We start from the raw sequence: 12,149 nt of genomic DNA on the forward strand, positions 1-12,149 counted from the left end.
GTTGGGTGCAGATAGAACACAGAGGAGGCCCATCAGGAAGTCAGGATCTTCAGGGGGAGATGCCTGGTGTGTCATCTGAGGCAGGAGAATCATGACTTCAAGGCCAGCCTGAGGTGCAGAGTGAGCTCCAGACCAGCCTGGACGATGTGTTGAGACCCCGGGTTAAAGTATAAAGTAAAAGTGGGGCTAGGGATGTAGCTCAGTGAGTGAAGCTCTTGGTTCAAGTCCTAGCACTGAAAAAAAAAAATCAAAGTAGAAATCCTGGGAAAGCCACCAGTGCCTGTTGCACAGTATCTAATTGCTTTCCTACAAAGTATTTGTAACCATAAATATCCGTTTCCCTTTTAAATTCAAACAGCCCCTACTTGTGAAACTTGTCTCTTCCCCATGATGAGGGGGACGGATGTATTCTCTCTGTTTCTGCACATTTTTGAAAATTTTTCATAACAAGAAGTCAAATAAATAAAGGCAAGATTTATTTACTTAAACATAATGTGATTCTCTATACTATCACTTTTCAGCACTCTAGGCTGACTTTCCAGGGAACCCTGGCCTCAAAATGTGTTCCTGCGGACAGACAGACATCTGTGGGAGGACAGCTCTAACCTTGGCATTGATCACACCATACTTGGCTCCCCTGAAAGGGGGAATTCCACCTGGGGGTTCTGTGTTATTGATCAAGGACCCTGAAGACAGCAGACAATGCTAACTAACAAAGCCGTGTCTCACTGAACTAGAAGCCAGGCACAGTGGCACCACTCTTAACCCTGACACTCGAGAAGTCGGGAATGGGAGAATTTTGAGTTCAAAACTAGCCTGGGTACATAGCAAGATGCTATCAAAAAAAGTGGGGAGCTGGGATGCTGAAGGCACAGCTCCGTTGGTAGAGTGCGTAACTGGCCTAAGTCTCTGAATTCAGCTCTCTGTCTCTCTCTCCCCCCCCCCCCCCCGCCTCTCACGCACACGCATACACACACAATGCAGTTTGGGAGTCATTATTGAGAATTTCATGTAGGCTTGGCTGTACACAAACCACTGTCCTCAACTGTGGAAGTCTGAAGGAGATGGTTCTTCCACCATCTGGGTCTCAAGGGTTAAACTCAAGTTGTGAGGCGCACGGTGGCAGGCACGTTTATCGGCTGAGCCAGCCCTCTGGTCTGGAACTTCCTGTGGTCTCACCTACTGCTGCATACACGTGCTCAAACGCTTAGGCCCTTGGCTTCTGCTCATTCAGGAACACGCCAAACACGTAATCCCGCACACCAATTGTGTGTGAGATAGCCTTGAAAACTGTGCAACAGGCTGGTTGGCTTCTCCTGGGATCCCTTCCTCCTTCTGTGACATTTCTGTTGCATAAAGCAACCGCTAGAGCTCTGCTTGGAAAAAAAGCCCTAGAGTGACAGTAAACTCCAGAGCTTAAAATGCAGGCTTTTCATTCTCATCTCATGTTCCCAGTTGGTAAGTTTAGGAATTAAAAATGCACAGACACATGGGCCTACCCACAGAGGTAGGAGGTTTCAGACAAGTGAAAAAAAAACAGACATACTGAATGCTGAACTTTTTTTTTTTTTTTTTTTTTTTTTTTTGACAGAGTGTCATGTAATTCAGGCTGGCCTTGAACTCTCCACATAGTCTGATTCTCTTGCCTTCACCTCCTAAATGTTGGGATTATAGGTGCCATCACAGTGGGTTTATAGTGTGCTGGGGATCAGACCTGGGTTTTCTGCATGGAAGCAGCCATTACCAACCGTGCTATAGCCCTAGCTAAATCTCTTTTGTTTTGGGATGTTGGTTATGGATGTGAGCAGAAACTGACGAAAACAGAACTAGTTGGATGTCTTTTTTCTTTTCATTTTTAATTTACATGGGTATCTTGCCTGCGTGTCTGTCTGCACACCACTCGAGGGCCACTGCCCGCAGAGACCAGATGAACTTCAGGTTCCTTAAACTGGAGTTACACGCTGCAACGTGCATTTTGTGGGTGCTAGGAACCAAACCTGGGTGTTTGTAAGAGCATCCAGCACTCTTCACCACCAAGTCACCTCTGTAGCACAACCCCCCTTTCTGCCTACCCTGAAGGTTGGATTTGAAATCTAGTTTTACTACTTATAGTCCAAAACTATGCAATAAAGTGACCATCAACTCTTTTACAAAATTTCAATTGTAAGATAAAATGCATCTTTTTTTCATTAAGACAAAATTCCTTGTGCATTTTCCAGCCACCAAAATCCCTACCTTCACCAGCCACCCGGCAGGCAACTCAACATCTCTGTCTAAAAACTGAACATAAAAACGTGTGTCTTGTACAATTTTTGTGAAATCTAGCGGTGATGTGTATATGGTTAAAATGGTGTCTAGAAATTCTCCTAACAGTTGCTCCTCCGCTTCACACAGTGAAACATTGAGGGAACCAGGGAAGATGTGCCAAAATCCCTCCCACACACACCTTTTAAAAACCTACTGGCGAAAGGAAAAGAAACTCATACATTAAAATATCACTTTTTTACTGTCTGCTTGGGTTTTGTCTTTAATTTGGGGATTAGTGCTATATTGAAAGAAAAGAAAAAGTCCTTCTCCAAAAATCTATTGTACATGGCCAAGATATTCAACAAAATCATCAGTCAATCAGTCACCTCAAACTGCATAGAACTGAAACAGCAGAACGGAAGAATCAGTGTGTGAAATGTAAACCCACAGCTTGTATTTTTCCAACTCACCTGTCTCTCATCAGTATATTTGCTTCCTTTTTAAAACAATTTAAAATTACATGTATATATTTATGTGTATGTGTGCTATCGTGTATGTGTGGGAGTCAGAGAACAATACTGGGGAGTTGGTTCTCCCCTATCATGTAGATCCCAGGAATCAACTCTTAGCGGGACGTGCCTTTCACACTAAGCCATCTTATTGACCCAATGTGTTGGTTTTCAAATTTATATATAATATATGATGTGTATTATATCTGAATATATAAAATATATTATATATAAAATTTTCTGTAGGTGAATTTCTGAGCTGACAAAATTCTGTGTATCATTTACCATTTTCATGACTGAAATTATCCAATATGCAAAATAGTTGTGTTTCTTAATCTTAGAATACCTATATAAGGACAATCCATCTCCTTAATGTTTTAAATGATGAAACAAGAAGTCTGAAGTAGTGGCACATGCCTGTAATTCCAGCATTTGGAAGCAAGCTCCTTCTTGCAAGAAGGAGCAAGAGTTCAATGCAACTGAAACTGTGCTCACTGAAAATTTGTTAAGATTACTGAAGAAAATAGATCTTTGTTTCATCTTAACATACCAGATACAGAATTAAAATTCAACATTAATTTTCACATATATATATCATATATTTATTTTTTCTTTTTGAGGCAGAATGCTCAGCGTGTAGTTCTATACTATGGCCGTTTTGTGATACAGTGGTGACCTCTGAATACAGTCTGAATCTGATAATATAGACAGTGGCTTCATGGGATTGAGCCATAGCAATTTTCAGTTTAGAAAGTCAGAACCATCAGTTCCACCCAATACATACGCCATATCTCAAGAGAAAACAGCAATTACTGTCTTTGAATCTTGCATCACTGTTACAATGTCCCTTGAGAGGCCTTTTGTTGCTGTTCTGAGATAGTCAAGCATCTCACATGAAGCCCAGTTTGGCCTGGGATGCAGGGAAGAGATAAGGGCGACTTTAGACGCCATCCTCTTGCCTTTACCTCCCCAGCCTGACAATTCCTTGTGACTGTCAAAGATGATATTTCTTATGCACCCCCTGTGGTCTCAGTTACAATTACCTGCAGAACTCAACTGCAGCCCCTTTCTGCATACAGTTCCCATTTGCCCAAACAACCTCACGCTCCTCCATGGAACCATGTTTAACTATCACTTGAGAGTCTGTTCCAACCTCCTACACACATACTAAACACCACAAAGAATCCATTTTCGACGTAGACAGCAATTAGTACAAACCATGATGAACAAATTTATTTCCCACCTTGGCAAAACAAACGAATCATGGTAACTCAGTCATGCTAACTTTATGGCCTCAGGCATGATACACACCAGTGCTGTGCAGGCCAGTGTGGCATCACTTATATTTATTCTTCATTTTCTTTTATGAAAAATACATTTTCAATTTTTATTATATACTAGTTATATATAATAATGGGTTTCATTATGACATTTTCAAATACAAACAAATACTTTAAAAATATTTTTAAAATTTTGTGCATAGAAGTATGCATATATACGTATTTGCCTGAATGTATTCTTTGCACCACATGAATGTAGTGCCCACAGAGACCAGACAAAATTGTTGGATCTTCTGGTACTGGAGTTATATACAGTTGTGAGCCACCATGTGGGTGCTGGGATTCGAACCTCAGTCCTCCGCAAGAGCAGTAAGCACTCTTTCCTGCTGAGTCATCTCTTCGGCTCTATAAATTTTGGTCATACTCACCCTCCATTACCTTGTTTTATCCCATTCACATTCTTGCTGATCCCTTCCTCTTCCCAACATGTGTGTTTCTAACTCTGTGTGTGTGTGTGTGTGTGTGTGTGTGTGTGTTGTGTGTGGGAGAGTGTGTGTGTGTGTGTGTGTGTGTGTGTGTTGTATGTGGGAGGGTATACGGTGTATGTGGTAAGTATTTGTGTGTGTGTGTGTTGTGTGTGGGAGGGTGTGTGTGTGTGTGTGTGTGGTGTATGTATGTGTGTATGTGATGTTTCTGTGAATAGGTGAGGGTCAGAGGACAACTTTACAGCTTCACCTTTGTGGATTCTGGGAATCAAGCTCTGGTCATCAGGATGTACAGCGAGTGCTTTTACCCTTAGTGTCATCTTACAGGCACCACTATAGAATCTTAATAGCCCTACAGAACAAGGTTAGTTGGAATTCATTTGTAGCTCAAAGAGTTAAAAACTGTAAAAACAAAACAAAGAAAAAACAGGGAGTGGGGTTGAGTGCTTTCCTAAATGCATAAGTTTGGGTTCAGTTTCCAATAGTGTTAAAAAGAAGAGGAGGAGGAGAAGGGAAAGAGTGGGGGGAGGAGCCACAGACACCTCAACTAAGCTCATGTCTTTCCAAGATCGCTCTTACCAGAGCCATGGGAAAAGGCTGACGATAAGCCAGTGCACAGGGAAAGGAAACTGCACGTGAGGAAACATGGAAACCATGAAGAACTTAGAAATGACACAAGGAGAAGAAGGAGCAGGTCCAGAGGACTCCAGGAAGTGACTATGGAAACTGGGAACTGATGAACCATACATGGAGGAGATGGAATGTCAGTTTGAGACACAGTAATCAGTGGTGGCCAAGCGAATGTGACAGAGTGACATACATTCGAGTTACATACATTTATCACCTGCTCACCATCTGGGTAGAGGTGCCCATCCCTGCCACTTCCCAGCTTAGAACCCTGGGGAAAGAGCGTTTATGCCTGTGTGTGAACTTAGGCTCAGATTTGTATTTGTGCAAAACATAACAACAAAACTACACGAAAAGTTTTCTGGGACTTCTCTGGAAAGACCACATTCTAGTCATTGAAGAGCTTGCTGTTTTAACATGAGGATCTGAGTTCAGATCCCCAGCATAGACACAAAAAGTCAGTGGCAGGAGCATGTGTCTGTAAAACCAGTGCTGTTGCGGCTGAGACAAGGGGATGTCAGCCAGGCAATCTAGCTGAATCAGTGAGTCTCTCACTGATAAAATAATTTCAAAATAATCAGGTGCAGAGAGACGGAAGAAGACACCCATACCAACCCCTCCCCCAACAGACACACCCAAATGCACCTGCAGGCACTGAACACACAGGAGGCCACATTCCTGCACTTTGGAGACCCCTTCCTTTGAAATCAGCAGAGCAGAGCATTTAAATTTACCTCCCCACCATTTGCTTTCGCTTCTTTCTGGAAGAGGTAGTCCCGTTCCCAGGGAAACGGAGGCAGAGTTCTGACTGTCCTCCAACGGATTCCATACCCACTCCTCCGCATTGCACCGTGGCTCCCCACCCACTCCAGCCTTCGCCTTTTCCGCCTTTTCCGTGGGCGTCTCCTAGCTGCAGCAACCAACTGCAGGGCTTTCTGACAGCTCTCTGATGCTGTGTTAATTAAGGTTCCCAGTTAAGACTGCTCTTCCTCCTCCCACGTGCATAGAAAAACGTATTTAGGGCTCACGTTTCTTACTTGGTGAATCTGACTAAAAGGACTGGGCATATCCTATTTCCAGTGACAAACCACAAAAACAAAACAAAACAAAACAAAACAAAAGTGATTGGGGGCATCTTAGGACCTCTCAGGTAAACTAAGCATGTATTTGTAACAACTGTTCCCTTAGGTGGGGTGTGTGGGCTTCCTAAACCTCACGTAAGAGCCTGTCCTCACCCCTTCCTTTATCCTTCCACTCCCGAAAGCTTTCTCTGGCCATGTAGGGCTATCTAGAACTCCAGGCTCTCCTCCCTAGGCGTGGGGGCTACAGCCACTTTGGGCATAGCTGTTTGCTCCTATGATGACACATCCTGTAAGGGACTTCCCATCCAGACAGTCCCCTGCTGATAAAGAGACGCTCTTCATTAGATGCTACAATTGTCAATGCCTCTGCCTCCAGCCTCAGCCGCAGGAACTCACTGGGAAGATCACCTCTGCTTAATTAGATTCGTCCAACAGCCTACCGTGTTTCAGGCAGTTTTGTGGTCCTTTCTAGTGGATGCCTTCCAAGACAATGTATCCCCGTTAACTATTCGTTCTAATGGTCATCACTTTATCCTTGAGGCCCCCCAGCAGGCTTCCACCTCAGACCCTCCCAATCTGAATCAACTTTCAAACAGTCAACTTCCTTAAGCAAGGCTCTTCCTAGCTCAGACCTCAGAAGCTCTGTTGCCTGGAGAATGAAGTCCACATCACCTTGGCACCCGAAGACTGCTGCCACCCACTTGATCACGTTTTCTCCCTCCATTTGTCTCGGCGTCTTCAGCTTTGGTGAAGCTTGTCTGCCTTCACACTTCCTCACACAGTGATCTCAGGAGTACACAGCTAACTTTGATGACCAAGTTGGTTTGGTAGCTTGTTTACATACCCTCTCTGCACATTTAACTCTGAAATTGTCCCCTGTTCCTCTAGGAAGGAGTAAAGGGAGGGGGCTCCCCATAAAATCCTGGGGAGAAGCTGCCTTGTTGGTGCTAAAGGGCTGAATAAAAATCAGTTACATTTCACTGATTGCCCCTCCAACACCTGAAATGGCGTCTCACATCATTTCCTGACACGAAAGGGCTGTTTCTCTGCCCTCCCCACTCCGCCAACAGTAATTACTTCAGTGCAGCCCAGTTCAACTTCTACCCTTTGTAAATTCTCTCCTTATTATTCTCCACCCACAATGATTCTCCTTATTTCACTTCCTGAAGTTTTAAGCTTTAAATGAGCATCCAGCATTTAATATAAAACAGTTATGTGAGGGGGCATGTGTGTGTGTGTGTATTTGTGTATATGTGTGTATTATGTATATGTGTGTGTGAGTGTGTGTGTGTGTGTGTGTGTGTGTGGTGCTGGGGATGGAACATAAGTTTCGCTCACACTCAGCAAGTGCTCTACCACTGAGTTATATGCCCAGCTCATGTTGTATGGTTCATGGTGTATACATTTTACTACTATCAAAAATAGTGCATCTCCATCACCAAGGATTGAATCTTGTACTTCATTCTCCCCCCCAAGTCTAAGCATAGTGCTGATAACTATAGGAGCAATTGGTAAAAACAAACAGCTACTGCCTTACAAGGCTGACAGTAGAATTCAACACATATGGCTCACTTTGCAGCATACAAAGCCCCTTCACCCTAACTCAGTTTAAGCGTGTGACTGAGGCACAATCCAATGATGTATGAAAGAATTTTATCTTTGTTTCATAAACGAACAAACTGAGGCTTGAGATATGCAGGGACTCAACTGCAGTTCAACAGAAAGAACCAAGCAGCAGGGTCTCCTGAATCTGAGAAATTCCATAGCCTGTTCATCTGTCCAAACAATTAGCTCCTTTTTCTCCTGAGAAAAACTTCACACAAGAGTACATGTCACAGCTGAGGGTGTAGCTCAGTGGCAGAGCACTTGCCTAGTACGGATGAAGCCACAGGTTCAATCCCCAATACTGCAAACAAACTCCATGCCCTGAAGTGCCCTTAGCCCACAAAGGACACAGGAGAAGCAGTCCAAAGGCTCCTGACCTCTCAGTCTAATCCCCACCCTGTAGCCAGCTGCTCCCACACACCTATCATTCCAGGCTGCCTGATCCAACATGGACACATGTTATGGAGAGGCCAGGCTGACAGGACAGCTCCACAGAGAATGGGGCCATCTAAACTGGAAAGAATGCAGTCAAACTGGAATGTCCGCAGATTAGAAATGGGTGTTGATCACGGAATCAGGTAGAGATTAAGATAGAAAGACCCTTTAGGTATGGAAACACCTAAGTCTTTTCTTTAAAGATCTGCTCTCGGTTTCAGGGACAGGGCACACTCAGGATTGCTGCTGTGACAAGTTTCCATCTGCCTAGGCTTCCCTGGAGGTTAAGGCTGAGCACACTGCTTGATCCAGAAGAAGCCTGTTTCTACTTGCGTGGAAGACCATCAGTGTTAAAGGTTTTGACAGTCCCTGGAAGCAGCCTAACTTACTCTGGAAATGAGAATCCCTAAACTGCCCTGTATGCTGAAGTTTCTCTCTAACTCCAGGTAGAAGTCTGATACTTTCAGCTGCCACTGCTGTTTCCTGTTTTGTTTTGTTGAGACAGAATCTCATATAGGCCAGGATGGCCTCAAATTCACTATGTAGCTGAAGATGACCTCCAACTTCTGATTCTCTTGTCCTCACCACCAATGGACTGGAACTGGGACCTTTTATGTAGCACTAGGACCTTTTGGATGCTAGACAAACACTCCACAAATTGAGCGACATTCCTAGCCTTTATTACTGTATTAAATGTTCCATCTCTGACACTCAGGAGCTGTTCTCCAATCCTTGAGTTGTAGTTACATTTAAAACACAATCTTCTTTATAGACCATGTAACACCTACCCCATGAACCCAAATACCCCCTCACAGATAAGGTTATCAGGCTAGCACACACATACATCCTAAGTCTAACATCTCTTGAGTGACCTTTAAAAAAAAAAAGCACTGTTCCTGAGGCCTTCTGCAGCAAGGCATTCCACACCAGGGGGCAGGGATTACCACAGTCCCAAGCCTCTAAACTGTGGGTATAATTAGGCACCACATCCATTAGCGCGCCACCAACGTCACTGAGAGCCACCAGCATCTGTTGACAGATTGCATACCCGGCATATCACTGAAATGGCAAGTGCAGAGAAGGTGGCCCACAATAGAAACAATGGCATCTTGTCCGTTCCTGGTTCCAACGGTGGCTCATAGGACAAATATAGAGGCCACTGCCCTGGCTGCACTGAGCTCATGGTTCCACACAATTTCACTGACTGCAGCAGGTTCTCTACCAAAAGTGGAAAGAGCTCTGTGCACATCCGTTTAGGTCTGTGTTCTGAGGGAGTTAGGACTTCGCTTCCCCTACCATCTCCAACACCCAAGCTATCTTGTTTCTTTTTCTTTCCTTCTTTTCTCCCTCCACCCCCCAACTAGTGTTCCAGGCTAGCCTCCAACTTGCAGCAATCCTCCTGGCTCACTCAGCCTCTTGGTGCTGGGATTATGGGTATGTGATGCTACATTCAGCTCAATATATCTTAAAAGGAAAAATGATTGTTTTATACTTTCCAGCACTCTTTTGAACTTAGTTAATATTTCAACTTTTGAATAGCATACTTCAAGTGCTATTATAATAATCGGTCACACAGGAATCCTAACATTAAAAACAAATCGGACAATGCCACTTACACAAAAATCTTATAAATACATTTTAAAATTAAATATGTCACAAAGCATAACAAAACAGCCTCATAAACTGGTGATGTCTCTACCTTCTTTGTACTGTGTTTTCTTAGAATCAACAGAAACTTCTGGAATCAGACTCTAGCTTTCAAACGTGATGGGTAATCTTCCTGTTCCAGCCCTAAACTATGTTACTGTTCCTCATAAGAAACAACCAATCTTCAAAACAAAAATACAGATGCTGAGTTTTTTTAATCCATAAAAAAATGTAATCAAACTTGTTGAGAAAATTTTTTTAAAAAGAAAAGAAAAAAAAAAAGAAATGAGACACTCATTGCTAGAATTAAAGCCACTTTTCAACTTCTTACCAATTAGTTACACACCAATTACAGCCAGATGGCACAAGTATAGCCTTTGGGGCCATGGGCACCTCTCTTGGTAAAGCCCTTTAACTAGACTGTTTCTAAATGTTTCTGTCTCAGTCCCTTGTTCCCAAGAAAGGTGGTGATGACAGACACCTCGAAATATGAGGCAGGAGTGGAAAGGTAGCATCATTGAGGCTTTAAGGCAATAGTAAGGACAGAACTGTTATTGGGAACTTAAGAGAGAGTAGACAAACAAAGAGGAATACTGACATAAAAGTTGTGCTTGGTTATTTGATAATTAACCCAAGCTAGAAGCCTTTTCTCTTCTTGATCACACCACCATAGATTTCCAGCATTATACACACTGTCACAGAATCGCCCACAGGAGCCTCTATAGAAACTCCCATGCACCCTTGCAGTCACACATACTTTCAAGTATCTACTTAAAAGTAGACTCTTAGAAGGGAAATCCACCTTGCCTCATGCCCAGAGAAACAAAAATAATAAGAAGAAGAGAAGGCATGAGGCACTGGCTTAAGGAACTGGCTCTTGTCACAGTGCTGGGTTAGTCTGTTGTCTTGCCTAACCATCCAGGCTATGTGACCAGTGAAACAGAGGTGGAACTCAGCCTCCTGGTGAGCGCCCCCTATTTGTTTTAGCCAAGAGGATCAAGAAGAAACCCTGAAATAGTGGAATGTTCCATTAGGCCCCAGAGAGCACCAACCAAGATGGGGAGGGAGCTCTTGGGAGCTGGCTGTCTCCTTCATCCCTGTGTGCTTACCTCAATGAACTATTAATAGAGTGTGAAATAATTCTTACTTTGTGGGTGAATGTCTAGGGTTCTACAGCATCCCTCTCTAAGCTAAGGAGCGCAACATGTTCAATAACTGGTTTTCAACCACTCTTTGGGCCAGACCTCTAGAGGTTGAGATAGAGTAGTTTTTATTTTGTGTTTTAGTGAGGGGACAGGCTTCGGGCAAATGAAGACACCGGGGCCTGCCACAGAACAACTTTAGGCCAAGGTCATAGACAAGAGTTATAAAGCGGAGACCCAGATTCTTGTCTAACCAAGTCTTTTGGACGCCGGTAGTTTTCCGATTTAAGTTAATTTGAACATACACACACACACACACACACACACACACACACACTCGCGGTGCCCTGCTTGTCTCTGGATGTGCTGTTCTTTCTGACGGGGCGGGGCAGGGTGGGGTGGGAGGCTGGGAGGACGGCAGCACTTCCACTAGGAAGGGGGCTCTTCTAGTGGCCACAGCTGGGAACGTCTCCACCCCATGGGAACCCGGATACAGACACGGGTGAGGGACCCCGCTGACCTTCCTCTGCTGCTTCTCCCAAGCCGGGTCGAGGAGCAGGTCGCGGTCCCACTCCTCCTCCTGGATCATGTACTCATCTTCGTCGTAGACGTAGTTGTACTGCACGCCGGGCTCTATCTGGTTCATGGCGCTGGGTGGCTGGGGCGGCTGAGAAGCAAGCGTAGCGCAAGGGATCGACAGACGGACGGAAGATGGATGAATGGATGGGTAGGCGGCGGGCAGCGGTGACCTTCGCGCGGTTCCTGGGGCGGCACGCCTGGGCGCGGAGTCTCCGGCGAAGCACCAGCTCGCCGGCTGGCAGCGCCGCGCGGATTAATAGCCGGCTGGGAGTCACGTGCCGCAGGCCCCGCCCACAGGCCAGGCCCCGCCCACTCCCCCGCTGCCAGCACGTGCGGTTGGCTGGCAGGATAAGCCCGCTCCGATCCCGCTGCCTTCACTCCGCCCACCCCCGCCCCTCGATGCCTCCGAGGGATGACCTAGGGGCACCTCGGACAGCGACGTGGAGAACGGGAGGAAGAGGACTGGGAAGAAGACACCTGTGAACCTGCTCCGGCCTCGCGCAGCGCACCC

The 12,149-nt window shown here is 45.0% G+C and overlaps 1 protein-coding gene across 2 annotated transcripts in view; it reads right to left on the reverse strand.

The window, feature by feature from the left end:
* The window catches only part of Actn2 (actinin alpha 2), a 70,867-nt gene extending 58,956 nt beyond the window's left edge, over positions 1-11,911 (reverse strand). Inside the window, exon 1 of one of the 2 annotated variants that reach the window (XM_060372318.1) lies at positions 11,580-11,911. In XM_060372318.1, the coding sequence (XP_060228301.1) occupies positions 11,580-11,705 (126 nt within the window). In that variant the 5' untranslated portion in view covers positions 11,706-11,911. The remainder of the gene's footprint in view (positions 1-11,579) is intronic. The other variant, XM_021655642.2, reaches the window with a different exon arrangement.
* Between the last annotated feature and the right edge of the window lie 238 nt (positions 11,912-12,149).

Source organism: Meriones unguiculatus, chromosome 19, assembly GCF_030254825.1.
Source record: "Meriones unguiculatus strain TT.TT164.6M chromosome 19, Bangor_MerUng_6.1, whole genome shotgun sequence".
Lineage (NCBI taxonomy): Eukaryota > Metazoa > Chordata > Mammalia > Rodentia > Muridae > Meriones > Meriones unguiculatus.